General features: G+C 44.1%; 1 protein-coding gene across 4 annotated transcripts in view; it reads right to left on the bottom strand.

Moving 5' to 3' along the window:
- The window catches only part of Zcchc4 (zinc finger CCHC-type containing 4), a 41,504-nt gene extending 25,181 nt beyond the window's left edge, over nucleotides 1-16,323 (bottom strand). For 2 of the 4 annotated variants that reach the window (XM_021162938.2, XM_029477696.1), the window contains exons 1-5: nucleotides 16,200-16,323; nucleotides 15,116-15,234; nucleotides 14,064-14,146; nucleotides 3,296-3,571; nucleotides 2,691-2,768 (exon numbers count right to left, since the gene is read on the bottom strand). In XM_021162938.2, the coding sequence (XP_021018597.1) occupies nucleotides 2,691-2,768; nucleotides 3,296-3,571; nucleotides 14,064-14,146; nucleotides 15,116-15,234; nucleotides 16,200-16,323 (680 nt within the window). Of the gene's footprint in view, nucleotides 1-2,690; nucleotides 2,769-3,295; nucleotides 3,572-4,031; nucleotides 4,193-14,063; nucleotides 14,147-15,115; nucleotides 15,235-16,199 lie in introns of those variants that run through there. The other 2 variants (XM_029477697.2, XM_085836694.1) reach the window with 2 other exon arrangements.
- Nucleotides 16,324-27,460: the final 11,137 nt, after the last annotated feature.

Here is a 27,460-nt window from a genome sequence, read left to right as displayed (position 1 = left end):
GAGGGGGAGCGCCTAAGACCGGTTCATGTGCAGAATGATAAGTATTTCCACTTGGAGTTAAGACTGCCTGGCTTTCAATTCTGGCTTGCTCACTAACAAGCTATGATTTTGGCTAAGTTACTTCATATCTTTGTACCTCAGTTTTTCCATCTGGAAAATAAAAATGATTGCAGCACCTATTATATAGGGCTATTACAGGAAGTGAGTTATACAGGGCCTGACACATGCTAAGAACTCAAAAAACACTAGGTACTGTTAACACATGACAAGAATCCCAAAGTAAAACTTCTACATATAAAACAATGTATCTATATTGATAGTAATACTTTAGGAAACAAAGTAATATAGAATTTTAAAAAGAAATTGATGTATCTCTACTAAACAGTCACAAAGAAAGGAAATGTTATTGTATGCTATATGGATAAGCTTTGAGCAACACTATGGTAACTAAAAGAAGGCAGACACAAGGTCACATATGAAAAGGGTCCATTTATATAAAATGTCTAGAAGAGGCCAACCCATGAGACCAGAAGTGGCTATCAGGGACAGTGACCATGATGTTTCTTTTCTGTGTGACAGGAATGCTCTAACACAAGCACAGTGGCTCACACCCGAAATCCCAGCACTCGGTCAGTAAATCACACGTTCAAGGCCACAGTGAGACCCTGTGTCAAAACCCCCAAAATTAAAGACATAGATAAAATGTTCTGAGAGTAGACAGTGGTATCTCTGAACAACCTACTAAACACAGACTCAAAACCAAGGGAACACACACTTCAAACTGTAATAATCACAACTCAATTTAAAAATATGGCAGAGGGTTGGAGAGATGGCTCAGCAGTTCTGAACATATATTGTTCTTTCGGAAGACCCAAGTTCAGTTCCCAGGACTCACATCAAGTGGCTCACAACCACCTCGGACTCCAGCTCTGAGGGATCTGATGCCCTCTTTGAGCCTCTGAGGGCACTTGCACACACATGCACACACCCATACAAACATGTAATTTTATGTAAATCTTTATAAAAGAAATCTACATTATCACATTGGGAAGGATCACTCCTGTTGAACACAGACGAGTTCTGTCAACAGGGATAAGTGGTTCATAATGGCTGAGAACATGGAGGAAAGAGCTAGAAGCTGCATGCTGTAGACAGTATGCAGCTGATTTGGAAGTATAAAGAAAGGTACCCTGTACGATCTGTACTTTTGGAGGTGACAGTTATGTGGGTGTGTGAGGAAGTCAGAGGTTAACACTGGCAGTCTTCCTCAATCATTTCTCCACTTTATTTTGGAGATCCGGTCTCTTCCTGAACCTGGAGCTCACGTTTTCAGTGAGGCTGGCTGGCCAGCGAGCCCTAGTGATGCTCTCATCTTCGTCTCACAGAGCCGGGGTGAACTGTTCATTCCCGTCATGCTCGCCTCTGACCAGAACTCGGGTCCTGGTGCTTGCAAACCTTCCCTCTCCCCTCTCTTTACCTCTGCAATATTTTCCCAGCCACTAAGCTGTGCTGTTGTTGTGTGTGACATTTTACTCTTTAAAAATCTGCTTTGGGGCGTGATGATGTCATTAAGGGTCAAAGTCACTGGTATGATTCTATTTGAGAATTGTTTTATTCCATTCTGTAAAATGAATTAATTATTAAAAGTAAAAAAAAAATCTGCTTTGGGGATGTCAGTGTTTAAGAACACTTGACATACTTAACAGAAGACCCAGGTTCAGTTCCCAGCACCCACATAGTGGCTTACAACCATCCTTAACTCCAGTTCCAGGGGATTCGATGCCCTCTTCTGACCTCCAAGGGCATCAGGCATACATGTGGTATCTATATAACATGTAGGTAAAACACTTAATCACATAAAATAGCCTTTCTAACCCTGACTTATTTGCAGGGAGAAAAAGCATATTTAATGTCTCATACAAATACTGCAACACTGTTCAAACATTTCTAAAAGAAAGACACAAAGCCCGATCCTTTAGTATAGTCAATGACATGTAAAACTTGCCAAGAATAATTGTCTTCAAACCATTACAGAGACTAAGGAACATTTCAGTCTGCACACTCAGGCAGTGGACAGACATTTGTCCCTTGTACACTACAAGTCATACTACAGAGGCATCCCAATATGAAAAGTGTCCTATAGTCCCAACACATAGCTATCTCCCACAAATAGACCTACTTTCCAACTCTCAGCCCAATACCTGCCTATTGCACGCCTGCACCCACTCCACTTCTGGCTACACTCCCTCCACTTCCGGCTGCACCTGGGAAGTGCACATCATCTGGTGAGATGGTACTTTTAGAACGACCTATCACATAACTAAGATTTGAAGATGAGACAAAAATCCCAAAATTCTGACCACCAATGAGGCAGTTCATGAAGAGTTAGTTCATGAGGAAAAGTACATTTAGCAGGAATCATCTCTGCTCCTAAGTCACATACAAGAATACCCGTTCACGGAGGAGAAATCCGTGGTCCACAGTACCAAAAAAAATAAAAATAAAAAAATAAAAATTCCAATGCTAATGTATTTGAAACAAAGGTCATGTGTTAACTTTATATACGTGACAAGGTGTTCATAACCTACCACTACTCCTTAGTGTTACTTAAAGCGTGTGTCAGGTTAGGAACAGTTCAGAAGAAGGAAGAAATGAGAGAACGAAGAAGCAATGTGATATTATAAACCTACCGAAAGTCAATGTCCAATAAAAGGCTCCTCATGACGGACCTCTCACCTGGTGCTGTTAGCCTGATTTGCTCGTGGAGCCTGAAGCAAGTAATGAAAGCAAACTTAATAAGAAACTACAAATGCCACAGACAGGCAGCAAACAAAACACGTTGCAGGGAAACACTGTAGAGAATCTGGCTCACCTTAGTTTTACAGACTTTTTTTTAAGGGCAGAACTTTTTTTTTTTTTTTTTTTTTATTTATTATATGTAAGTACACTGTAGCTGTCTTCTGACACTCTAGAAAAGGGAGTCAGATCTCATTACAGATGGTTGTGAGCCACCATGTGGTTGCTGGGATTTGAACTCAGGACCTTTGGAAGAGCAGTCAGTGCTCTTAACCGCTGAGCTATCTCTCCAGCCCCTTAAGGGCAGAACTTAAGAGAGAAATCTAACATAAAACTTTCAATCTCGGATCAGAAGGCAACCATTTGAGGGGGACACGGTTTCCACGCCCTCTTGTGTCAAGAGCCTCATGCCTCACTCTGCACACAGTATGACTGCTTCATAAAAATGCGTGAAAGCATAGAAGGGTAGAGAGGGGAGAACTTTTTAAGAGGACCATACCTTGGTGCTCCAACACACAACACTCTGCTGAATCCAAGCGTAGCAAGGAGGCCTGCCAGAAACTGGCAGCTCCTGTCAGCAAACAGGTACTGGGCGTGCGTCTTCTTGTTCTCCAGTGGGTAGAGCAGCTGACTGGGCCTTCCAAGCTGGGCGACAGAAATGTCAGCCGACAGCTGATGCGTGCCGTGCTCCCTCCAGTCTGCAGGTAACAGCAACTGCTGGCAACTTTGACAGAACTTTCTTTGAGCCAAGGGCAACTGAATGAAACTCAGGTACCTTCAAGATACAACAGAAGATGCGGAAGTGTATTTTAACACTTTTTTTTTTTTAAAGACAATATACTTTTGCTATTTTTAGAATCCACAAAGTACTCTTACTTCCCCAAAAGTAGTGCATAAAGAAGCGAAAATGAGAAAAAGGATCTATGGAATGTTGGCGAGAATTTATGTCTGGCTGTATACCTACAAAGTGGAAAAGAGTCAGCAATTTCATAAGAATTGAGATGCTCCAATTTAGTCACTGAATGAAGATCAATATCCATTTAAGATGTGAATATAATATATTACTCAAACAATTTAGTAGTAATGGCAACTACTAGCACATTTAAATTTATCGGCAAATCCATGTGCTCTAACTTTGACACGTTAAACAGTCTGGCTCAGTTGGCAGTCATTTTACAGCGAGAAATCAAGATCATTCTTCAAGTTCTTATGACATATTTAGCAAGAAAAATTACCTCTTAAAAGGAAAGATGTTCCTCCAGCGTTCTCTGTTCTGAGCAGTACTGACAGCGGCTGGCAGCTCCCCTCCCCTAGCCAGCGGGCCAGGACCAAAAGCCTTTGAAAAGACTCTCAGGCTAGGTGTGGCAGACAGCACATGTCTGCAACCCCGCACCCATAAACTGGAACAGGAGGATGAGGTCTAGGCCAGCCTGGGCTACAGAGTGAACCAGTCTTAAAGGCAGAAACAGGGATGATGTTGGATACCTCATTTGTTTGATCTCAAATCTGATTTCAGCGTCACTACAGCTCGGTTTTTCCTTTTGCACTTTACTAAGGATTATTGAATAAAGAAAATACAGTTATTAGGTCTTAAAGCAGTGATTTTAAACCTGTGGGTAGCAACCCCTTTGGGGGTCAAATGATTTTTTCACAGGGGTCACCTAAGACCATCTGCATGTCAGATACATTACAATTCATAACAAGCAACACTACAATTATGAAATAGCATTGAAAATAATTTTGTGGTTAGGGGTCACCACAACATGAGGAGCTGCATAAGGGTCACAAAATTTGGAAGGTCAAGAACCACTGCCTTAAAGGCTGGTGGTAACTTTTACATATGAGACACCAGTTACAAAATCAGAGAGCACAAAAGGAAAAAAAAATGAGCCCACTGAGGACAGACAGAGGTGTGTGGATGTCCGTATGACACATGGCACTGTGCTAAGGATTGCTGCAGTCTGGCAAGTCAACAGGCTCAGGCCAGCTAATGGTAGGAGCTGTATGGTAGAAGCTGTAAAGAGGAACCCAGAGAACACTGGAACTTCTAAGTAGTTTCCCTTCAAAGGCCCCAAGGCAGTGACAAATATCCTAGACTCTTAGAGCAAGAAATCAGCTGCCTGTCTGCAACTGAAACATCTTGAGCCTCACGATGAGTGCTCCTCCGACTGCTTTATTCATGACTACATAGAGAGAGATGAGGAAACTTCACAGTGACGCACAGTAAGGGCAGCCAGGAAGGCCCCAAGCCACAGCGGGAGGACCAGCAGCCGTCAGCAGCACTGATGCCGGACCACGGCTGGCTCTCCTCACTGAGTGTTATGTGTGGATCACTTCCATGAGCGGAGGGAGCAGAGGGACTGGGCAGCTGGCCGTGCATCACCTGGAAGGAGGACATGGATCATGACTCAAGAATCCACGTGACCCCAGAAGAGATGTGTACCAAAACCAGAGCAGGGAACCCTCATGTATACAAATCCTGGGGTCAGCACTCTGAAAGGACCTGACTCAGGAGTATGGGAAAATGGCCCCAAGAGCTGGTGAGAGGCTCAGTGGGCAAGAGCACACTCTGCCAGCATGAGGACCCAGTTCAAGTCCCCAGCACCCATGGAAAAGCTGAACAGAACTGCACATGCTCTCAACTCTAACGGTGAGGGTTGGCTGTGGGCTGAGGGCAGACGGACCCCTTACAAACCAAACAGGAGTAAACGTACACAGCCTTATCTATAAAGCTTAGCTAAGGAACCTCAACTCAAGGCTGACATCTTACTGAGCGAAGACTCAGTGCTCTCGCTCGAAACTGGAGGCAGGCTACTCTCCCCTTCCTGCTCAGCATCTGATGGCGTGCGTGCCCCCCGACCTAGTCAGACAAAATAACGGGCAGAGATGGGTCGGGGAGCACTAACGTTTATTTATTCACAGTCAACACAGTCACACATATAAGGTCCTAAGAAAATCTTCAGAAAGGCTGCTAAAGGAGCAAGCAAGCTTAGCAGGGCTGCGAAGCAAAAGCTAATGTAGAAAATCAACTGTGCTGTTACAGAGTCACAAGGCTGTGAGGTCGGTCTCCAGGGCAGCCAGACAAACAAACAAACAAACAAACAAACAAAACCAAAAGAACTAAACACATATCTAAACTTTTTCCCACATGCGATGCAATGAGACAGCCCACAGCGTTCTTTATAGAACTACAACTCACACACGAATTGAGCAACGATCAGATTCTGCCATCCTTCCTAACCACAAGGTAACGGTTTTCACTATTTCTAAAAATCACCAGATGAAAGGCTGGTAGGAGATTCTACAGGCTAACTAATATCAATCTCAACACCATAAAAAGAGAATAAGTAACTGGTATCTGCCTTACGGTACACGAAAAGAAGGAGGAAGGGAACATCAAAAGAAGGGCTGGAGAGAGATGATCTGCTCAGTGGTTAAACGCACTCACTGCCCTTCCGAAGCTTCTGACTCAATTGCCAGCACCACATGGCAGCTCACAACTGTCAGATGTTGTCTTCTGGTGTGCAGATATACATGCAGACAAAGTACCCATATACATAAAATACATAAATCAACCTTTAAGTCTGAAAGAAATCATCCAACAGAGTCGACTGTAAGTACTTCTGGAGGGGCTCCTCAGGACTATCTACGTCTACTGCCGCAGACACAGCTTTGAAACGGAAGTGTGATCGACTGTGAGTACTTCTGGAGGGGCTCCTCAGGACTATCTACGTCTACTGCCACAGACACAGCTTTGAAACGGAAGTGTGATCGACTGTGAGTACTTCTGGAGGGGCTCCTCAGGACTATCTACGTCTACTGCCGCAGACACAGCTTGAAATTGAAGTGTGATTTGCATGGTGTAAGGTTCACTGGTTGCCGTGTGCGTGTGCACGTTACTGGTGGGCAGGGCATTCACAAGGTTGTGCTATGTTGCCACACCCTAATTCCAGATCATTTTTTATCACCACAAAAAGCTTGTGCCACTGGCAGGTGCTCCTCATTTCCCCACCCCAGCCTCAGCCACCACTAATCTACCTCTGGTCTCCAGGAATTTGTCTACTTTGGATATGTAAGATAAATGGAGTAACAGAGGAACCACATGCAGACTCTTACGTGAAACTTTTAAATAAAAGACTTTTGCTTCAAAATAGAAAGTGCCTTGACTCTCAGCCAAAAAGATGCATACAGAAACTGCCAGTGGGCTATTATAGACTGAACCTCACCACAGAATCAGAACAAAGGGGGACTACAGCACAATGCAAGAAGCGACAGAAGGGGAGAGAAAGTGGGAGCCAGCGGGGGAGGGGAGGTTTTGCACTGGGATAGCATGCAGGCCCACATAACCCCAAACTAATAAAGTCAAGTAAAAGACCTCTAAGACATAGTCAAAAGCATCAAAGATAATCAACCTAAAGAACAAAACTTCAACTACAATGAAAGTGAGAAAACATTAGAAGGAACGGACAGTCATTTCTCGTTTTACATGGATGAAGGTCAGAGAGAGTTACACATAACGTAAGTTACAAAGGAGGACTATCAAGATGACAGAACAAAAACAGGTGCTTTGCTGTGAGAATAAAATACAGGTGACTTATTCCCAGTGCCAGAGGTGCTTAGACTTCTATTTACCAGACCGCAGATAGAGGAGGCAGTGGCCCTGGGGTCTTCCCTAGCAGGTGACACCCACTTACCTACAAACCTATAGTGCCTCTTAGAGTATATAGTTACAGTCTACTTCCTGGCTGAGACCCTGTATCAGAATGGAGAGTGAGTCTTGAGCTGCAAGAGGAAGGGAGTTTGGGGCAGGGATACACCAGTTGATCATGAAGACTGTGCCTTCTCAAGTACTCCACACTAGCAAGAGACAGGGCAGAGAATTTGCACTATGATTATAGAAACCACTAGTTTGTGCCAAACTGGAATCTGAACAGCAGCTGTGTGAGTGTGTGAGTTTGTTTGGACTGGAATGGGTTCTGGAGGAAGGAACTGCAGGGAGTGCCTGCCCTCACTACTTGGAGTATCTCAACCTCATTATCGTAGGGTTTGCATCTTTTCTGGATCAAAGCAAAATCCAGACTGTTATGTCATCCCTTCCAAGAAGCATGTATTTTCACACTTTATCTTAGCATTTATGTTACTGAGGTTGGATGGATAACTGCTTGTCAGATCAGCTGTATGCTCATAGGAAAGCGTGGTCCCAGTTCCTAATGCCATCGTGTATTTAAGTCAGTTCTGCACATTACTGAGCCCTATGAAGAGTTGTCCGCCATGAAGCCACGGCTCAGTATAGAGGCATACTACCACACAGCCAATGGGCACATTTGGTGCTGGAGAGGGACACATTTGCCAGCCACAACAAACACAGGCTTTCTAAGACCTAAGAAACAAGGTTAGCAACAATCTAACTTGACAGAATCTGCAAACGAGCCTCCACCCAGGGCTGAGAAGGGTTACCTTGATCTGCTTAACTGAGATGGGAAAAGCTGCCCAGATAAAGGGCAACACTTTCTTTCCCTGGGCTTGTGTCCTACATAGCATAAAAAGGAGGCTAACAGAGCACTGTTTCCTGACTACAGACTTAAGTGACCAGCTGTCTCAAGCCCTTGCCACCAGGACATTCTTGCCAAAATGTATCACACTCTCATGCCGTGAGCCAAAATAAGCCCTTTCTCCTGTAGGATGCTTTTGTCAGGATATTTCACCATGGCAACAGGAAGAGTAAAGCAATCCCACATGCAGATAAAGTACGTGAAGCTCAATCAATTCTGATACCGAATGTGGCCAATCGGACTACCTATCCCACAGAGCAACAGCCAGCTGCAGGCAGAAACCATGAAATCTGTAGGGAGGTAAGTGTGCTGGTTTAATTGGGATGTCCTCCATAAGCCCCAGGTAACTGATACTTAGTACCCAGTTGGTAGCTGCTTGGGGAGGACTAGGTGTGGCCTTGCTGGAAGAAGTATGTTACTGGGGGCCAGTTTTGAGGTTTCAAAGGACTCATGCCAGTTAGTACCCTCTACTTCCAGTTTGTGGCTCAAGACGTGAACTCTTAGCTGTTCCTGCCACCATTTCTTGGGTCCACTTCCATAGACTCTAACTCTCTGGAACATAAGCCCAATTAAAGGCGTTCTTATATAAACTTGCCATGGCTGTGGTGTTTTATCCCAACAACACAAAAGCAACTAATACAGAAAGCAATAGAGGGCAGGGGGGACAACTCATCCACCTGAGAGTGACCAGTATGAAAAGGGGAAAAGAACACTACTGTCTGACCTAATGGCTTCCTTCCTTCAGGGCCTTGCAGACTGCTCAGCAGAGGGCCCCGGCCCCCGCTCCAGCTCATTAAGCTTTTCTTGATGGAAGATAAACCGAGATGTTACACTCATCCCATATCTCATGAGCACAACATCATCATTCACCTATGCTGCTTTAAATTTAGTCTGCAGACAGGCTTTTGGAGTTTGAGGGAAGGAGGCACGGGAGCCGGAAGCGCTCAGATTCCCCAGCTCCTGCCTCCTGGTTACTGCACGTGCCCTGGGGGGGAGGAAATCTCATTCTGCCGCATGGCTCAGCATGATTCACAAATTGCAGGCTAGCATTTTGAAATGTCATTTTTATTGATCTCCATTTGATGTTCCATTTGCCTTTCCTGGAGTACACAAATTATGTTTATGGCATTTGTCTAACAGCAGACCTTGAAAATCTAAGTTTAAATGAGTTCTGGAAAAAAAAAATAACCAAATGAAATATCAACCAAACAAAATTATCTGGATGCACATAAATTAACACTGATCTCCACATTCAAATTTATCTTCCCCTCAGACTTCATAGGTCACAATAAGGATGGAGGCACCTCATATAATAGAATATTAACACATTTTAAAGCATAACAGGCAGCTAAAAACTATGAGGAAAAGCAAATCTGAGGCACAAAATGTAAATCTGTCAGCTGAGCATCTATGAAATATAACACAATTCAAAGACCATGTTAGGAAAAAAATGCTTATCGAATCCTGCTCCATAAACTAAAAATCTGTGCAACATTCCCAGGCCCATAATGAAAACTGGGTAACGAAGATCTATTAATCTCACTGCCATCATTCTTTTCTAACAGTTTCAGAGCAAGCCAAGCCAGCTGGGAACCGTGGTTCATGTGTAGGAGCCCAGAATTTGGGAGGATGAGCCGGGAAGGCTGTAAGTTCAAGGCTAGCCCGGACTACCTACGAAGACCTTCTCTAAAAAACAAACAAACAAACAACAAAACAGTAGAAGGGTCTTCCTAACTGAAAACCATCTCAAGAATGTGTCATTCTTAGGTTCATTCACACACAGTGAACTCCTAGTCTCAGCATAAAGGCATGTGAAGGGAACAGGTAATCCACTGAGCTTCGACTTGACCTCAACCTGGTTTATCTTAAGGTAAAGTTTACAAGAATATCCTACCTAGAACTTTCTCTCTACACAGCATACAACAAAAAGTAGGAGCACCTACCAGAAAGCAATGCTGTGAAATCAATTCAGCCTCTGTAAATTTCCCCAAACCTGTGACGAGTCCACATTTTTACAGGGTACGGGTCAGCTCATGCACAAGTCAGCAATAAAGTCTTCACTTTCCTGAGCACATAAACCTTACCAAAGAACTCAGCTGAAGGTCAGCATGTTCTTCAGACCTTACATCTCTGTACCTATACGTGTTTGTATCTAAACACACATGCATCGGCTCCAATGCCAGCATTTATGTTTTTTCTCTGAACTCTCAACAAATACCTGCTGTATGAACAAACGACTGGAAGGATGGATGTTTCTGGAAATAAAACCTAAGGTTATGGGTCATACATGGTTTATGATGTTGAAGATAGTTTTATCAAAACAAACTCTCACGAGATCAGCGTAAGACAGAGGAAGTTACTACTCTCCCCCACCCCCCAAATACAGCCTTTTGGAAACTCAATACACTATATCTTAGCCATTTTATATATTAATTATGCATTTAAAGAATTATTTAACTGGAGAGATGGCTCAAGGTTAAGGACACTTATTGTTGTTATAGAGGATCGGGGTTTGGCTCCCAGTACTGAAATGATGGCTCACAACCATCCATAACTCTAGTTCCCAGAGACCTAATACCTTCTTCTGGCCTCCTTGGGCATTAGGGACACACGTGATGAATATACACACATGCAGGTAAAATACACACGTAAAAGAAAATAAATCTAAAAATAGACTTAAAAATATTCTTTATCAGCCAGGTTTAGTGGTGCACTCCTTAATCCCAGCACTTGGGAAGCAGAGGCAACTGGATCTAAGTGAGTTCAACTCCAACCTGGTTTACCAAGCAAGTTCCAGGTCAATCAGGGCTATTACCCAGAGAAACCCTGCCTTGAAAAACCAAAATAAATAGATAAATAAATAATATTCTTTATCAGGTCTAGAAATGTAGTTAAATGGTGGGTGCTTGCCTTGAAAACACAAGGCATGTGTGAAAAATGACTCCCACACTCTGGCAGCATGGAGACAGAAGAAGAAAACTCCACTTCAAGACTAAGTTTATTATGCAGAGAAAAGGATCACTGAGCTAGTCTCAGTTAGATTCTAACCATATCACCAATATCCTTATGTGACATGAAAACACTCTTTTTTTTTTAAGATTTATTTTTTTTTAAGATTTATTTATTTATTATAAGTAAGTACACTGTAGCTGTCTTCAGACACTCCAGAAGAGGGCGCCAGATCTCGTTACGGATGGTTGTGAGCCACCATGTGGTTGCTGGGATTTGAACTCTGGACCTTCAGAAGAGCAGTAGGGTGTTCTTACCCACTGAGCCATCTCACCAGCCCATGAAAACACTCTTATCAGATAAAAATGGCAACAGAAATAGAGTCCAAAACTACGTACATAGTATGAGTACAACTCCAAAAAAGAAGCAAACTTTAGTGTCAGTATCAACATGCCTTCCCAAAATGGCTATGCTGGTGGCAATGTCCTAAATAGAAGAACTTTGATGGGCTAAAGGGAGGATTGTTATTGAGGAAATAGGGCTAAAGATGGGTTTCTGTTTACAAGGAGTCTCCCTTAACCTACCCTCTTAATCTGCCCCCCCCCAAAGGTCAGCTACCTTGGGCAAAGGCATCGGTTCTGGTCAATCAGCCCAAAGACCCCATTCCGCTAGTTGTCTCTTGCTTTGCCACCATTTGCTCTCCCCTCTCCCTCCACCCCCAAAATAGCCATGGCAGACTGATCCCCAATAAACCTTTCTTTCTACCCACAGAGTGGTCCAGTATAGACAGGAACTCTTCTGCACTGTGTAAAAGCATTCATCTGTCAATAAAAAGCCTACTGCCAACAAGTTGAAGGAGGAAATAGGAGTTGGGCGTTCCAAGAGAGACAGAGACACAGACAGACAGACAGACAGACAGAAACAGAGAGGAATTTTGGGAAAGAGTCAGATGAGGAGACTCGCCCCAAACTCTGAGGAGACAGGTACATGAAGCTGAGAAGGTGAGCAGCCATGTGGCATGCTTAGATTAGAAGAAACTGGATTACTGAGATATGAGCTAGTTGGGGAACAGAGCTGGGCATTTATTCATGGCATACTAAGTTTGAGTCATTATTTCAGGGATTCACTGAACTCTCACAATTAACAGAAGGAAAAAGGCAGGAGCAAACCCTACATGTGCAAAGGGGAGGGGCTGCAGGGCCGGAAGCAGGGGCCATGAGTTTCTCTTTCCCCAACCATCAATATTCTGTTTCCTACAGTTACGATAACCACATCCTGACATATCTTTATCTCCTGTCTACATACAGTAAATTATTATAGATCACTAATTACTATCTGCTCTCACGTCTAAAACGATCCTTTGAATGAGAGATGCAGAAAGCATGAGTCACAGTTCAGTCACTCTAACAGCATGACCTTCAAGTTGCTTCACTGCTCCCAGCTGCCACTTCCTGCCCAAGCTGGCCATCTTGGCAGGACTGACTGTCACCTCGGGTAAAGCATCTCGCACAGCACCAGCCTCACACACATGCTTGCTCACACCCACTCCCTTCTCAATCTTTCTCATTGCTGATTGAACTCCTATACAGGAAACAGACCTCTCTAGTTAAGTAGTAAGTGAAGAGGCAATCCTGTTATATTTAGAAAAGCATCCTCTAGCACAAGCATCAAAGTCTAAAGAGAGCCCAGGCAAGAGGTTTTATTTACTTAGTCACTTACTGTGCTTTGGGTTCGGTTTGTTGGTTTGTTTGAGGCAGGATCCCTCTCTACTTAGCTCTGGCTGGCCTGAGACAGAGCGCGGCCACCTTGACTCCCAGTGCTGAGATTAAAGGTGTTCACAACCATGCCTAGCCTCAGACAAGACATGCATGCCCCAGAACTCCTCTTCATGTGGCCAGAATAAGGCCTCACAGTGCTGAATGCTGATGCCCAGAGAGCAGAAGGAAGCACCATAAATGAAAACCTGCCTGCCATCAGCAAACTGATGGGGGGCCGGGGGTCACTTTCTTGGACAGCTTTGTCCAGCACATGGAGAATGTGCCCAAAGGCAAGGGCAGACATGAATTTTTGTCACCAGTTTCCTAGGGAACTACATCTACGCATTCTAGTGCATCCAACAACATTTTAATAACGCTGGGTTTTAAGATGTTTACAGCTTGAAAAAGATTTTACCTATATTGCCCTTTTCTGGCCTCCATAGGTACAAGGTACAAATAATTTACACAGACATACATGAAGGCAGAATACTCATATAGAACATGGATGTACCTTGGAAACATACTAAGTGTAAAAATCATAGATATCAAGAACAAATAAAGCCAGGCCGTGGTGGCTCACGCCCTTAATCCCAGCACCTGGCAGGCGGATTTCTGAGTTTGAGGCCAGCCTGGTCTACAGAGTGAGTTCCAGGACAGCCAGGGCTACACAGAGAAACCCTGTCTCAAAGAAAAAAAAAGAACAAATAATATATGAATAATGAATAATATATGAATAATCAAATTCACAGCCACAAAGAGGTCACTAAGGTTTGGAGTAAGTAGAATAAGGAGTTATTACTTCATTGTGAAAATTTTCTGATTTTTTGATGTGATAAAAATGTTTAGGACACAGAAGAAACAGTTGCACCGATCATGAATAAAATCAATACCTGTGAATTGTACACTTGCAAATGATTAAAATGGAAAGTGTAAAAAAATAAATGAAAGTAAGTTTAAAAAGCAACATCACTGACAAAACAATAAAGAAAAGAAGACACCATACTAATACCTTTCTATGCATTGTGCTCGGGACAGAGGAGGCTGGCATCTTTGATTATGAATTTCTCGGGCAGCAAGTCTAGCTTCTGACAACTGAAAGACAGAACAAACGTTTGTGTATTTGTTTGTTTGTTTGTTTATCAGAAGGGCAGAACACACACACCATCAATATTACTCCCTCTTTATCTAGAACTTCCCAATCTCTAGAACTCTTGTGAAATAAATAACTGTTGTTTTTCAATATTCTCATTACCAAGTAGAAGTTGCAAGGAGTAATGGCACACTCGGGAGGCAGAGGCAGGTGGAGCTCTGTGAATTTGAGTTCAACCTGGTCTACATAGTGACCCAGGACTGTCAGAGCTAAACAGGAAGATACCAAAAACTAACCAAAAACAAACCAAAAGAAACCAATAAATAGCAAAACCGAAGTTGTAAGTTGACTACCCAATACTAGCACATCAAATCTTATAGGGAACTAATTTTCTTTTGAGACAGTAACACATCTGTATCAAAGTTCAGAGTTAAGTATTAATTTTAATGCCCAGAATTTAAAAACAAAGTCCAAAGCATGAAATTTTCATCCCTCCTAAGATATTTATTTTGGGGTGAGAGAGATGGCTCACAGTAGTTGAGATCAAATACTACCTTAAGACCTAACTCTATTTAAAACACCCACATCAGGAGGTTCATAACTGACTGTAACTGCAGTTCACGGGGATCGGAGGACCTCTTCTGATATCCATGGGTACTTGCATTCATGTGTACATACCTATAAATAGGTACACACACATATACACATAATCAATAATTAAGCTGGGCAGTGATGGCACACACTTATAATTCCAGGTCTCAGGGGGCAAAGGCAGGCCAGCCTGGTCTACAGAATCAGTTCCAGGACAGCCAGGGCTGCACTGAGAAACAATGTCTCAGAAAAACAAAGAAAAAGAATAAAAAATCTTTAAAAATACCAATGCATTAAAATAAAGAAATCCTTTTATATAATGCTTAAACTTCATGTTTACTGGTTCATTCTCAGTAAAACTAGCCAAACTGTTACCGTACCTTTTCATCTTCCCACTGAAAAAAGTTACAGTCTTTTCTATCTCTACAGGCTGAGCAGGCATAAAACTTTCGTGTTTCTTCCTTCCCTTGGTTCACTTTTACAAAGAGAAGAGTGGGCCCTAGTGCCAGAATAGGAAGAAAAAATAAGTATCAAGCAGTAGTCTACACCAAGTTTCTCTGCCTTAAATAAAACTTATTTAGGCATTATACATAATTTATAATTCAATGTACTATCCTCTTTGATAAATCTTATTTTCTTCCATTGCAACATTGATGCATTTGAAAATTAGAAATAATTTTTAAAACTGCTCTCTTCAAAAAGAAAATGCTTTCTGTTTACATTACAAAAGTCAACAGAAGCCGGGCGTGGGAATCCCAGCACTCGGGAGGCAGAGGCAGGCGGATTTCTGAGTTCGAGGCCAGCCTGGTCTACAAAGGGAGTTCCAGGACAGCCAGGGCTACACAGAGAAACCCTGTCTCGAAAAACCAAAAAAAATAAAATAAAATAATAATAATAATAATAATAATAATAAAAACAAAAGTCAACAACTCAGGTCCATGATGAAAGTATGCTTAAAAGAACAAACGCGAATAAAACAAAGGGGAAAGCCCGGAGAACTGCAAGGTTTGCCGTTACCTTTTCAGTGAAACCCTGAGCTTTACAGTTGGAAAGCTGCAAGAGGTAAACTTAATTAGGCTTCCAGGGTTTTGTTGTTCATTCTAACTTCAAAACAATAAAACTCCATCAATTCAACAAATTAAATTCCGCTAAGAACTTGTTAGCAGGAAGCCTTCAGCCCCGTGCATTCTATGCTCGGCTTTCTCCCTAACCTGTCCCCCAAAGCAGAGATGCTAACAGCTCTGGAGACAAAGCTCCAGCAGCCAGGACCTCTCTGGGGGTTTACTAAATAGAGTGACAAACACTTTCTGAAACCTGGTGTTATTCACACATCACACAAGGTAAGGAAGAGGGGGTGGGGAAAAGCCTTCTCTTCCAGACACAAATCCGAAAAACCCGCAGAGCACCCAGCCCAAGCCTCGCCATTGGCGCCGCCGGCAAGGCTGAGTGCAGACGCCGACCCACCGTGCGGGCACAGCGGGGCGGGAGCCGCGGGGTCCGAGGGAAGCGCCACCTCCACCCCGGACGCCCTACGCCCCGCGTCGCCGTCACCCTCCAGGGACTCAAGACAGTCCATGGGCGCCGCCATCTTTCCGCCGAATTCCCGAAAGCCTCTGTTCCAACCAAGGAGGCAGAGAAAGAGCGTCGCCGCGTCACGCGGGACCCACAGCGCCCCACGCGTCCTGGAGGAGCCATGCCACCGTCAGACCTAGAGCGAGAGACTAAGCAGGACACACCCCCACCTCCGTGGGGGTCCTGGGATGAAGCTGGAAGACCTATGCCAAGAGAGCTCCTATAACCAGGAGAAGAGATGAATCTTTAGAACAAAGATCTGATTAGATTATAGACCCAAAAGAGCAACAAAGAGTTAAACAATGGCTAAACCACACAGCACAGCAGTTCTATTGGGTTTTACAATGCCAAAGAACTGTCTAGTCTTTTGGTTTGGTTTAGTTTGGTTCGGTTCTGTTCCGTTCTGTTCTGTGACAAGGTTTCACGTAGTCCAGGCTAGCCTCTAACTCCCCAGTAGCAGAGTGTAGCCTGGAACTCCTATCTTTTGCCTCTACCTCCCAAATGCTGGGGTTACAAACATGCCTCACCATGCCTGGAGCTCATCTAACACTTACTCTTACACGTGATTATTGAATTCTCATTATCATTTGTACCTCAGTAAAAGAATGTCCCCATTTGCCAGTGGCAGTTGTCTACATAAAAAATATCAAAGAATGTACACTTTTTAAATAAATTCTAGGTTAACTTGAGTTTGGTAAGTTTCAGGATATGAGACTAACATACAAAATTAGTCATATGTCTGTACACTGGCAGTGTTTGTCTAAACATAACATATAGAATACTGCTTACAATTTCCAAGCAAAAGAAGCATGTATTTGTTTAACATACACAGGTCTCATGAGCAGAAAACTAGAAAATGTGGTTGAAAAAAAAGTCAAGAAAGATCTAAATAAATGTGGAAGCGTAGTCTGTTCATTACATGGGAAACGGAACACAGTAAAGATGCCACCTCCTACCAGGTTAAGTGCAGACAGGTTGAGTGCAGTTTCTAGCAAAACCTCAGCCAGATATACAAAGTATTATTCTGAATTTTATAGGAAAAGGCAAAAAAATGGCTAAAATAATTTTAAAAGAAAATAACCGAGTGGGAGAGATCAGTCTAGACAATTCCAAACAGTGGTAGTAGTAGTCAAGGCTCATTCATACACACATCTGTCAATGAAATTGCAAATTGTAACATGCGTGTGTGCGCGCGTGCGTGCGTGCGTGCGTGCGTGCGTGCACACACACACACACACACATGTGCACATGAACACACTATGATCTGAATAAGGTACATGAGGAGGTATATAATTATGATAATAAAGCAGCCTTCAAAAATGATACAGTCAGGCTAGAGAGATGGCTCAGCGGTTGAGAACACTGACTGCTCTTCCAGAGGTCCTGAGTTCAAATCCCAGCAACCACATGGTGGCTCACGACCATCTATAATGGGATCTGATGCCCTCTTCTGGGGTGCATATGCAGATAGAGGACTCACATTAAAAAAAATGATATAGTCTTCTCTTTTCTGAGGAAAAACTTTGGTGAGAAAAATCCCACACCTTAGATTTAGGTACACAGTTATTCACCAGTTTACAACAGGCACAAACTAGAAACTCTGCCACTAGGGGATTTTAGAGTAAAATTCAAACAACTGGGGAGGCTACAACACCACCAAGATCCTAGGTTTTAGGGTTTTTTGGGGGTGGGGGAACACTTACATAGACATCCCATCGGTAATTGGATTGTTATGAGGTGTTAACTATGGTTAATAGACATCTGTGTATTTATTTCCTAGCAGGGTTATGATAATCATCATTAAGTTATGAGTGTTTTTATTGCCTAATAGTGTCTTTACTTCATACTGGGAAATCCTGGGGGCAGAAATAGTCTGAAATCCTTGGAAGGATTCTGATGGAAACTGAAAATAGACCTGAGCACAGGAGTGGACTCTGGCCGCCTGTCCTGTCACAGTGTGATCCTAAGACCCAGATCAAATTCGGAAACTCCTCCCACAGAGTCTCTGGACAAATCAGTAAAATCCGACAAGCACCAGGAAGACTATCCCATTATCCTCAGAGAACTCCACTCTCCAAATCTCCTTCAAACACAATGAATGAAGCCAGATCTTTTGTAGAGAATGTCTTAGCATTGTCTCTATCTTCTGGTTGAAAAACGTTGGTCCTATCAAACACAAGCAACAGAGATGACTGATAGTCATCATGACAGTCATCATGATGGAGATGTGTAGTCACTACTGGGACATCCTTTTCCACAAGGAAGGTTGTTTTCTGCAACAAGTAGCTCTGCCTATTAGCCTTCCCCGAAAACTTCCAGATGCTTGGTAGAATATGGTTTTTTGCTTTACCACTCTAGTCACAGATGTGAACGTACTTTTTATTTGCCTATCCAATTGTTGTCTGGAAGGATTATGGTCTCAATCTGCTAACCTAGGCCTGGTCCTGGAAGCTTCTGGCCTCCATGTATCTGGGCTTAGAATGATTTCAGCTTCTGAAACTTCTTGGTGAATAAGCTCACCCTTTCTTGTTCTTTCTGAACTCTAACTGCCTGTTCAACTCAGCAGTTCTGGCTCACAAACTCCTTTCCAAGCTGACTGATTCAATCTGGTTTCTCTTCCTTGGCCTTTCCCGAACGGTTCTGCTTGACCTCATACTAATTTTGGCAATATGTTCTAATCTTCTGTCTCTTTCTCATCCACTGGCTCATTCTGTCTTCATCTGTGTCTGGCTTGTTCTCTCTGCAACTTGTCTCTGTGCAACTGTCCCAGTGAAACTGCCTCCTTCCTCTCTTTCTGTGTTCTTTTGCTCTCCCTCCCAAACATCCTGTTCAAATATCCTGCAACGCTCACATCTGGACCCTGATGCCCTGCTGAGCTGGCCAGGAACCCCCCTAGATGTCCTCTCTCTGCTTTCCTCCCCAGCTGTGAATAGCCCCAAACTGTGATGCTTAGCTGGGAGGGCCTGAGACCCAAAGGACCATGGGAGATTTCTGGGATCTCTAAAAAACATGAGGGGACTGGCGAGATGGCTCAGCGGGTTAAGAGCACTGACTGTTCTTCCAGAGGTCCTGAGTTCAATTCCCAGCAACCACATGGTGGCTCACAACCATCTGTAAAGGGATCCGATGCCCTCTTCTGGTGTGTCTAAAAGACAAGCTATCGTGTACTCATATACATAAAATAAATAAATCTTTTAAAATAATAATTTTAAGAAAAGAAAAACAGTGAGAATACTGCAGAACTACACACCCCAGAACTGCTACTTCTGAGCCCTTGAGACTTCCAGAGCTCTTCTTTGTTGTGTTTGATTGCTTTTGTTTTTTAGAGACAACAGCTAGCCAAGTATCACTGGCCGGCCTAGAATTCACTATTGTAACCCAGCCTGGCCTCAAACTTGTGGCCATTGTCCGATTCAGCTTCTAAACTTCTACAATTACAGGCATGTGCTATCATGTATTGCCTTCACCTTAGCATGTCTGATGTGCTGGGCAAAGTCCCATGGAGTAGGTCTGTCGAAAGCCAGAACAGCCCTGAACAGGAGGGTACAGTTCCATGGCAGAGTGATCGATCGCCTGGTGTGCAGGAGACCCTGGCTCCCACAAAGCAAAACAAAAAACAGCTCTGCAGATATAGAAGGTTTCAAGAGGCCTTTCATCAAATCTGGAAGAGCAGCCTAGTCCCTTCTTCCTGCCTGCAAAACCTTTCTGGCAAAGAGACCTGGGCAGAAGGGTGGGAGGAAATAGGACTCATTTGTGAAAGTGGTTGTCCCCTGTAGACATGGACAATGGAACCTCGAGATAAAGAGATCTGCTACAAAGGAGAGCTGTACAGATAGATGGTGGACTGAAGGTGTTCTCCGAGACTCCCGCCCATCTGCAACTCATACTACCTTCCTTTGGGTTAGCCTTCTCAGAAATACCAGGTGGTTCATCAAGTTGAGAATATGGTGGTAGGTTAGAGGTAGGTAGATAGCCAATGATTCTAAGGGCATCTATGGTGGTTGAATGAGAATGGCTCTCATAGGTCCACATTTGAATACTTGGTCCTCAGTTGGTGGAGCTGTTAAGGAAGGATTAGTAGGTGTAGCCTTAGAGAAGATATATTACTAGGGATGAGCTTTGTGGTTTGAAAATCCCACACCAAAGCTGGACATAGTGGTACACACATTTAATCTAGCACTTGAGAGGTAGAGGCAAGTAGGTTGCTGACCATTTGAGGCCAGTCTGGTCTTTTTCTGGTTTCTCTGTATAACCCTGGCTGTCCTGGAACTCACTTTGTAGACCAGGCTGGCCTTGAACTCAGAAATCCACCTGCCTCTGTCTCCTGAGAGCTGGGACTAAAGGCGTGCGCCACCACGCCCGGCTCAGTCTGGTCTTTTTGGTGAGTTCACGGGACAGCAAATTCCAGGTAGAGGTACCCAGTCTCAAACTAACAAGAACAGCAAAGGAAAACCCCCATATGGTTCTCAGTGTCTGTCTTGTGCTTGTAGATCAGATGTAAACTCTGTACTACCGCCCCACACAATCCCTGCTGCCATGCTCCCTGCCATGATGGTCGCAGACACTACCGCCTTCTGGAATTGTGAGCCTCAAATGCTGTGAGCCTTAAACTTTTATAAGTTGTCTTGGTCATTGTGCTTTGTCACAGCAATAGAAAAGTACCTAAGACAGTGGTACCCTTAGAAGAGGAAATTGGAGGGCAAGAGATTATAGAGACAAAGGTCTTGGAGAGGGAGAAGTAGACTAAACTTGGAACCCTCTGACTCGACTCTGATAGGGGACAGGAGGGACAGCTAAGAATCCTTTTATATTATATATTATAAAGATACACTTGTACTATGTATTGTAAACTGGAAACAGTAAAGCATATCATTTATTACCAGCATAACATGCACACAGTTAATGCTTTATTTGTTCTGAATTAACCCCTCCCAGCCCAGACGGTCCCTGAGGGATACAATGGTTGATATTACCAGAAATGAACTAGACTCAGTGTTTCAAAGTGTCTGAGCCCCCACACATACACCCAAGCCCCCAAATAAGCATGATAGAGAATCTTGAGCTTATATTAGAAATAGTCTTTTCATTCATTTATTTTATTTGAAATTAGGTGTTTAGGCGCTGGGATGCAGCTCAGTTGGTGGCGTGCTTGCCTAGCACACAAAGTCCTAAATCCACCCCCACCCCCATAACTGGGCATGGCAATACAAGCCTAGGGTGCCAGCATATGAGAGGAAGAGGTAGAGACACGAAGTCCAAGGTCATCCTCTGCTACACACTGACTTCAAAACAACCTCCTTGCTTAGGAGGAGGAGGAAGAGGAAGGAGAAAAGAATTTTTGTTTCAATTTTACTGTTCCACAGTAACTATGGATTTCACTCCAAGGGAGTCAAGAAGACTTGCAAAGCTTTGCTTTAGGAAGCGGTATCCCCAGGAATAGGAACCCCAGAGCCAATGCAGTGTAATCCAGGCAGGAGAAAACAGTAGGACAGAGTCAGAGGGACCTCGACCCATAGCCTGCTCTCCCATAAACAAAGCTTTCTGACCTGTTTCTCCGTGTATGAATAAAGCTTTTTTGAATGAATGCAGGCTGATAACACATAGCTCCTCTGAGGGGGAAAAAAAAAAATCAAACACCACCTGTGTGGGCTGCAGAGTCTTACCTGGAGCCAGAAGACACAATCAAGGGGGGTGTTGAGGGCGGTTTCATAGAAAGGCTGCTTTCTAAATTGTATGGTAAGTGAAACCACCAAGGAGACTGGCTGACTTTGAGACGGGCGACAGTGAGTGCTATTTCCTGCACGATCTACAGATGTTAATCCCCCCCCCCATGAGAATAAGACCTAGCACCGTTTCCAGCCAGATTTGAAGCAAGCCTTATTAAATACTGGCCAGGTCTATACCCAGGATTCCCAGAGTATGGCACCAAATTACACTAGACAGAGACTTATAAAGAGAAAACCCACAAGGCTAAGGACTTCCTACCTTCATCCAATCAGGGGCAAGCATACCCCCTGCTGTGCTTCCTGCCTAGGTGTGATCAAGCACACATCCTGTGCAATTAGTGCAGCCATGCTTGTTTGCAGAAGTGAAAACATGTGGCTTGTTATCTTCTATGAACAGCCCTCAGCATCCCAGGAAGTTATCAGTCCTTGGGCAAGTGGGGCGTACAAGTTAGAGGCATTTAACAAGATCTCTGTCTTAGTCAGGGTTTTCTATTCCTGCACAAACATCATGACCAAGAAGCAAATTGGGGAGGAAAGGGTTTATTCGGCTTACACTTCCATACTGCTGTTCCTCACCAAGGAAGTCAGGACTGGAACTCAAGCAGGGCAGGAAGCAGGAGCTGATGCAGCGGCCATGGAGGGATGTTCTTTACTGGCTTGCTTCCACTGGCTTGCTCAGCCTGCTCTCTTATAGAACCAAGATTACCAGCCCAGAGATGGTCCCACCCACAAGGAGCCTTTCCCCCTTGATCACTAATTGAGAAAATGCCTTACAGTTGGATCTCATGGAGGCATTTCCTTAACTGAAGCTCCTTTCTCTGTGATAACTCCAGCTGACACAAAAATAGCCAGTACAATTGACCCCTTGTCAATTTGACACACAAACACATCACTAGTAAGCCTCAATCCTTAATTTCTTATTCATCCCCAAGATCTAAACAACTTTAAAAGTCCCACAGTCTTTACATATTAAAAGTCAATCCCTTTAAAATGTCCAATATCTTTTAAAATCCAAAGTCTTTTTACAATTAAAAGTCTCTTAACTGTGGGCTCCACTAAAATAGTTTCTTCCTTCAAGAGGGAACATATCAGGGCACAGTCACAATCAAAAGCAAAAATCAATCTCTAACCATCCAATGTCTGGGATCCAACTCACGATCTTCTGGGCTCCTCCAAGGGCTTGGGTCACTTCTCCAGCCATGCCCTTTGTAGCACACGTGTCGTCCTCTAGGTTCCAGATGCCTGTACTCCACTGCTGCTGCTCTTGGTGGTCATCTCATAATACTGGCATCTCCAAAACACTGCATGACCCCTTCAGTCCTGGGCCGTCAATTGCAACTGAGGCTGCACCTTCACCAATGGCCTTCCATGGCCTCTCACAGTGCCAAGCCTCAGCTGCTCTGCGTGACCCCTTCATGCCTTCAAAACCAATACCACCCGGGTGACCCTTACACATTACCAAGTCCCGCTGCAGCAGGAGTACAAACTTGGTTATCTCTGGAACACAGCCTCTTTGTGCTTTCAGAAAACACTTCCCAGAAGATGTCACCTCAACGATGCTGGTCTCTTCTTAATTGCTGCTAATTTCTTAGCTCCAGCTAATGAAAGACCCACAACGTGAGGACTCCCTCACGTTCTGACTCAGGAGAGGCGACACCCCAAAATCACCCACAAGAAACGGTCTTGCTGCAACTTGCAAGAGGATTTTTATTCGAGAGCGTTCTCGGGCCCATGGTCATACACCACGCAGGGGTAGAGGACCATGGCGCCCCGAGTAGCTGAGTAAGGGGGTATTTAAAGGAAGAAACCACAACTCAAGGAAGTGGGGAGGGGTTGTTGGAAAAATACCAAAGATACCAGTTAAGAGTCATAAGGAAGTGTAAAGTCACAAGAGTCACAGAGAATACCTGGTAATTGTTTTGGTTAACTCTCAGTTTCTAAGAGCCCCTAACAATAGCACATTTGCATGGCAGTTTCCGGCGTTGGTCAGGGTGACTTTCTTTGAATGAACACTCTTTGAACTCAGGAAGCAGGTAGGTGGAGGAAGGAATGTCGCTATCAAGGTATGATTAGCATACCTTGGAGCAATGAGTCACAAAGGTTACATTCCCAAGCCTCGACCTAAAGGCCTAGAATTTTGTTACTTCTTCATTCCCCCCCTTTTTTTTTTGTTAATAGTTCTAATCTTAGAACTAGACACTATCTTTTCTCTGACATATTTGATCCTTTAGGGCATAGTACTGTTGTCTCAAAACTAAAAGCCGCACTGCACTAATTCTTGTTCTAATAAAGGTGACTTGTCTATTTAACACACATGCACCTATAATTAAAAGCAGAAGCAAAATCAAAAGGGGTATCATAAAGGTAGAAAGTAGGGTGGTCAAGAGTACAAGATAAGGGCCTTTCCACCGGAGTCTCAAGGTTTTCTGTGCAGAGACGTCTAATGTAGCAGGTCTTCTTCTCTTGAGTAGGCCTTCTGGAGCTGCTTTTTTGCTCGCTGTCTCACTCACTGGAGCACCTTGAGCCTAGAGAACAAAGGCTGGGATAGCAGCATGTCAGCACTATGTACAGAGGCTATTTTTACCAGTGGAGGGGGCCCCCTGTAGAGTAATTCATAAGGGGGTCAGTCTAAACTGTCCAGGGGTGTTTCTAACCCTGAAGAGCAAAGGGTAGGAGAGCTATCCAATCATTAGCGCCAGTCTCTGTTGTCAATTTGGTAAGGGTCTCTTAATGGTTCTATTTATTTTCTCTACCTGTCCTGAGCTTTGGGCCTGTATGCACAATGTAACTTCTAACCGATCTCTAATATCTTGGCCAGTCCCTGATTTACCTGGGCAACAAAGGCAGGTCCATTACCTTGGGAAGATTTCTTTTAGGATCTTCAGTCCTGGTAGGAAAAGCTTCTATCCATCTTGAAACGGTGTCTATAAACACTAACAAGTACTTGTTGCAATATCTAGCTGGCTTAATTTCTGTAAATTCTACCTCGTCATAGCACAGGCCTTGCAGCTTTTGACTATTTCTTCTGCCAAGTCAGAGAGTCCTGTAACATAGTAGTCAAAGGACCTAACCACACCTTTGAATTTCTTGGCCCCCAGGTGGGTCAAATACTGTCCAAACTTGATAGTGCTCAGGGGTGTATCTAAAGCTGGTCTCTCTGATGTCATAATAATCTTTAGGCTCCTTGACTGCCAGGATCATTGCTCCTTGAGTCACCTGTTTGGCAGTTAGATCTGCTATCTGATTTTCTTTAGCCACAGCATCTTAGGTCTTTCTCTGCAGATGTCAACAGCCCTCTTTGTCTGTATATTGCTCCGTACAGTGGCAAAAGCATACCTGCTGTCATTGTTGACTTTCCTTTTGCCATTTATGGACCTTGTCTCAAAGTCACAAGTTCAGCTTTCTGGGCCGACGTCCCTTCAGGGAGGCTGCTGGCCTAGATCACTTGCTTTCTGTCCACCACCATACTGCTGTCCCCGCCTTCTGCTTACCTTTAACCTTGAGGCTGCTGTCATCAGTGTACCAGCTCGAACCCTCAGGCCAAGGCTGATCTGATCCTTCAGATCATTTCAGCGCAGTGGTGAGTAGGTGCAGTCTCACACAGTGGGACAGCAGGTGGAATGAAGCGAAGGTCACTCGTTCGTTCAGTCAACAAAAAGTTCTGATGTGTCACAGGAGCATTGGTAGTCATCCATCAGTCAGGGGGCTTTCAGATAATGCTTTCAAGAGCGTGGGATGCCATTACAGCCAGTTGCTGTCCCAGAGTGAGCTTATCAGCATCCTTGACAAGCAGATTATGGCAGTAATAGCTTACAGGCAAGAAAACCACCCGCTGGCAACAGGGTGTAACTTCTTGGTTAGGTAAGCCACTGGCCTTTTTCAAAGTCCCAAAGTCTGAGCAAGAACTCCTCTGGCGACCCCTGATCTCTCTTCCACATAAAGAGTGAAAGGCTTGGTTAGGTCAGGCAAAGGCTGGCCATCAAGAGGGCCTTTTTAATTTTTTTAAGGCTTTCTGGCAATCCGGGATCCACAAAACACCTCCCCTTTCTTGGTTAGGGGGTACAACAGGGCAGCTAAGGTCGCCAACCCAGGTGTCTAGAGTCTGTAGAAGCCAGCAGTACCCAAGAATTTTCTTACTTGCCTTGGTGTAGTTAGCCACTACTTCCCGTCTCGAAGGGTGTCTCTCAAATAAGTAACTTCAGTTTGACACAGCTGAGCCTTTTTAGCTGAGGCTCGGTCTTCAGTTGCCCAGGTTTCCTGTCTAGATCCTGTCTTTTTCTTTCTCTCCTATCACTGTGGCCAAGATTCTAGTCAAATTTTTCTCTTGTCTATGATCCCTCCTGTTTTCTCTTTCTTCTGCCTCCCGCCTCTCTCTCTCTCACACACACACTTTCTCTGCCTCTTTCACTAGATTGCCTAACTGTCTCCCTCTTTTCTCTGAAGCTTCTTTCTGATATCGGGGGCCAACTGCCTTATGAAGGCCAGCCAGGCCACTGAGGCCTTCTGGGCTTCCGAGGTAAGATTAAAGGGAGTGAACTGCCTGAAGGCTTCCATAAGTCTTTCAAGGAACATTGAGGGAGGTTCGATCGGCCCCTGCATTACCTCTTACCTTAGCCAAATTAGTGGGCCCATCTTGAGGCACCTTGGAGACCAGAGCCTGGCGTTAGATTTTCAAGCTCTCCTTACCTTCAGCCATGTCGCAGTCGCAACTGGGGCGAGTCAAAAGGAATCCCATGTCGATCTCATTTTGTAGCTGTGTAGACCTCCGTTGGCTTCCGGGCCATTTTTCTAGCTTCTAACAGAATTCTCTCTCGCTCTTCGGTTGTTAAGAGCATCTGCAACAGCTGTTGATAATCATCTCAAGTAGGCTGATGAGAAAACATAAGGAACTCTACCAACCCTGTGAGGCGTTGGGGATCCTGAGAAAGGGGGTGGTTAGTTTTTCAGTTATAAATACCAACAGAGGAAAATGACCAGTACTGAAGGGTTTAAAGTTTGGGCGGGTCCACCAGAGTCCGCCCGGACTCTGTGCTCTGCAGTTCCATGTACCCGCAGCGGTCCGCCTCTCGACACCCCGAGGGGTTTAGGGTTCCCTCGGCAGCTGGGGTTGAGGCTGTGGATAAGGGGAAGGTTGTGGACTAGGCCACTCAGGAGGCTTCATAGATTTTGGAGGAGCCGAATTGGCTGGTGGCTGCGATTTGGGAGAAACCTTTAATTTCTCTTGTAACATAAGAGTACAACCACAATTTTGAGAAGCAAAACCCAATTTTAACAGTGAAAACAATCTAGTTTTTTTTTTTTTTTTAAATGAACTCTAAAAACATTACTTGCTATAAATTTTGGCTGCCTGTTCCTGCACACAAACACAAGAAGGTGTAGCTGCCAATACTTCAAAAAGACACTACCCTAAATCTTATCTTTTATAAA

The sequence above is a fragment of the Mus caroli genome, unplaced genomic scaffold (assembly GCF_978045245.1).
Source record: "Mus caroli unplaced genomic scaffold, Mus_caroli_1 scaffold_4, whole genome shotgun sequence".
In the NCBI taxonomy this organism is placed as follows: Eukaryota; Metazoa; Chordata; class Mammalia; order Rodentia; family Muridae; genus Mus; species Mus caroli.
The sequence above is the reverse complement of the archived record's forward strand: the minus strand, read 5'-3'. Positions and strand labels throughout refer to the sequence as shown.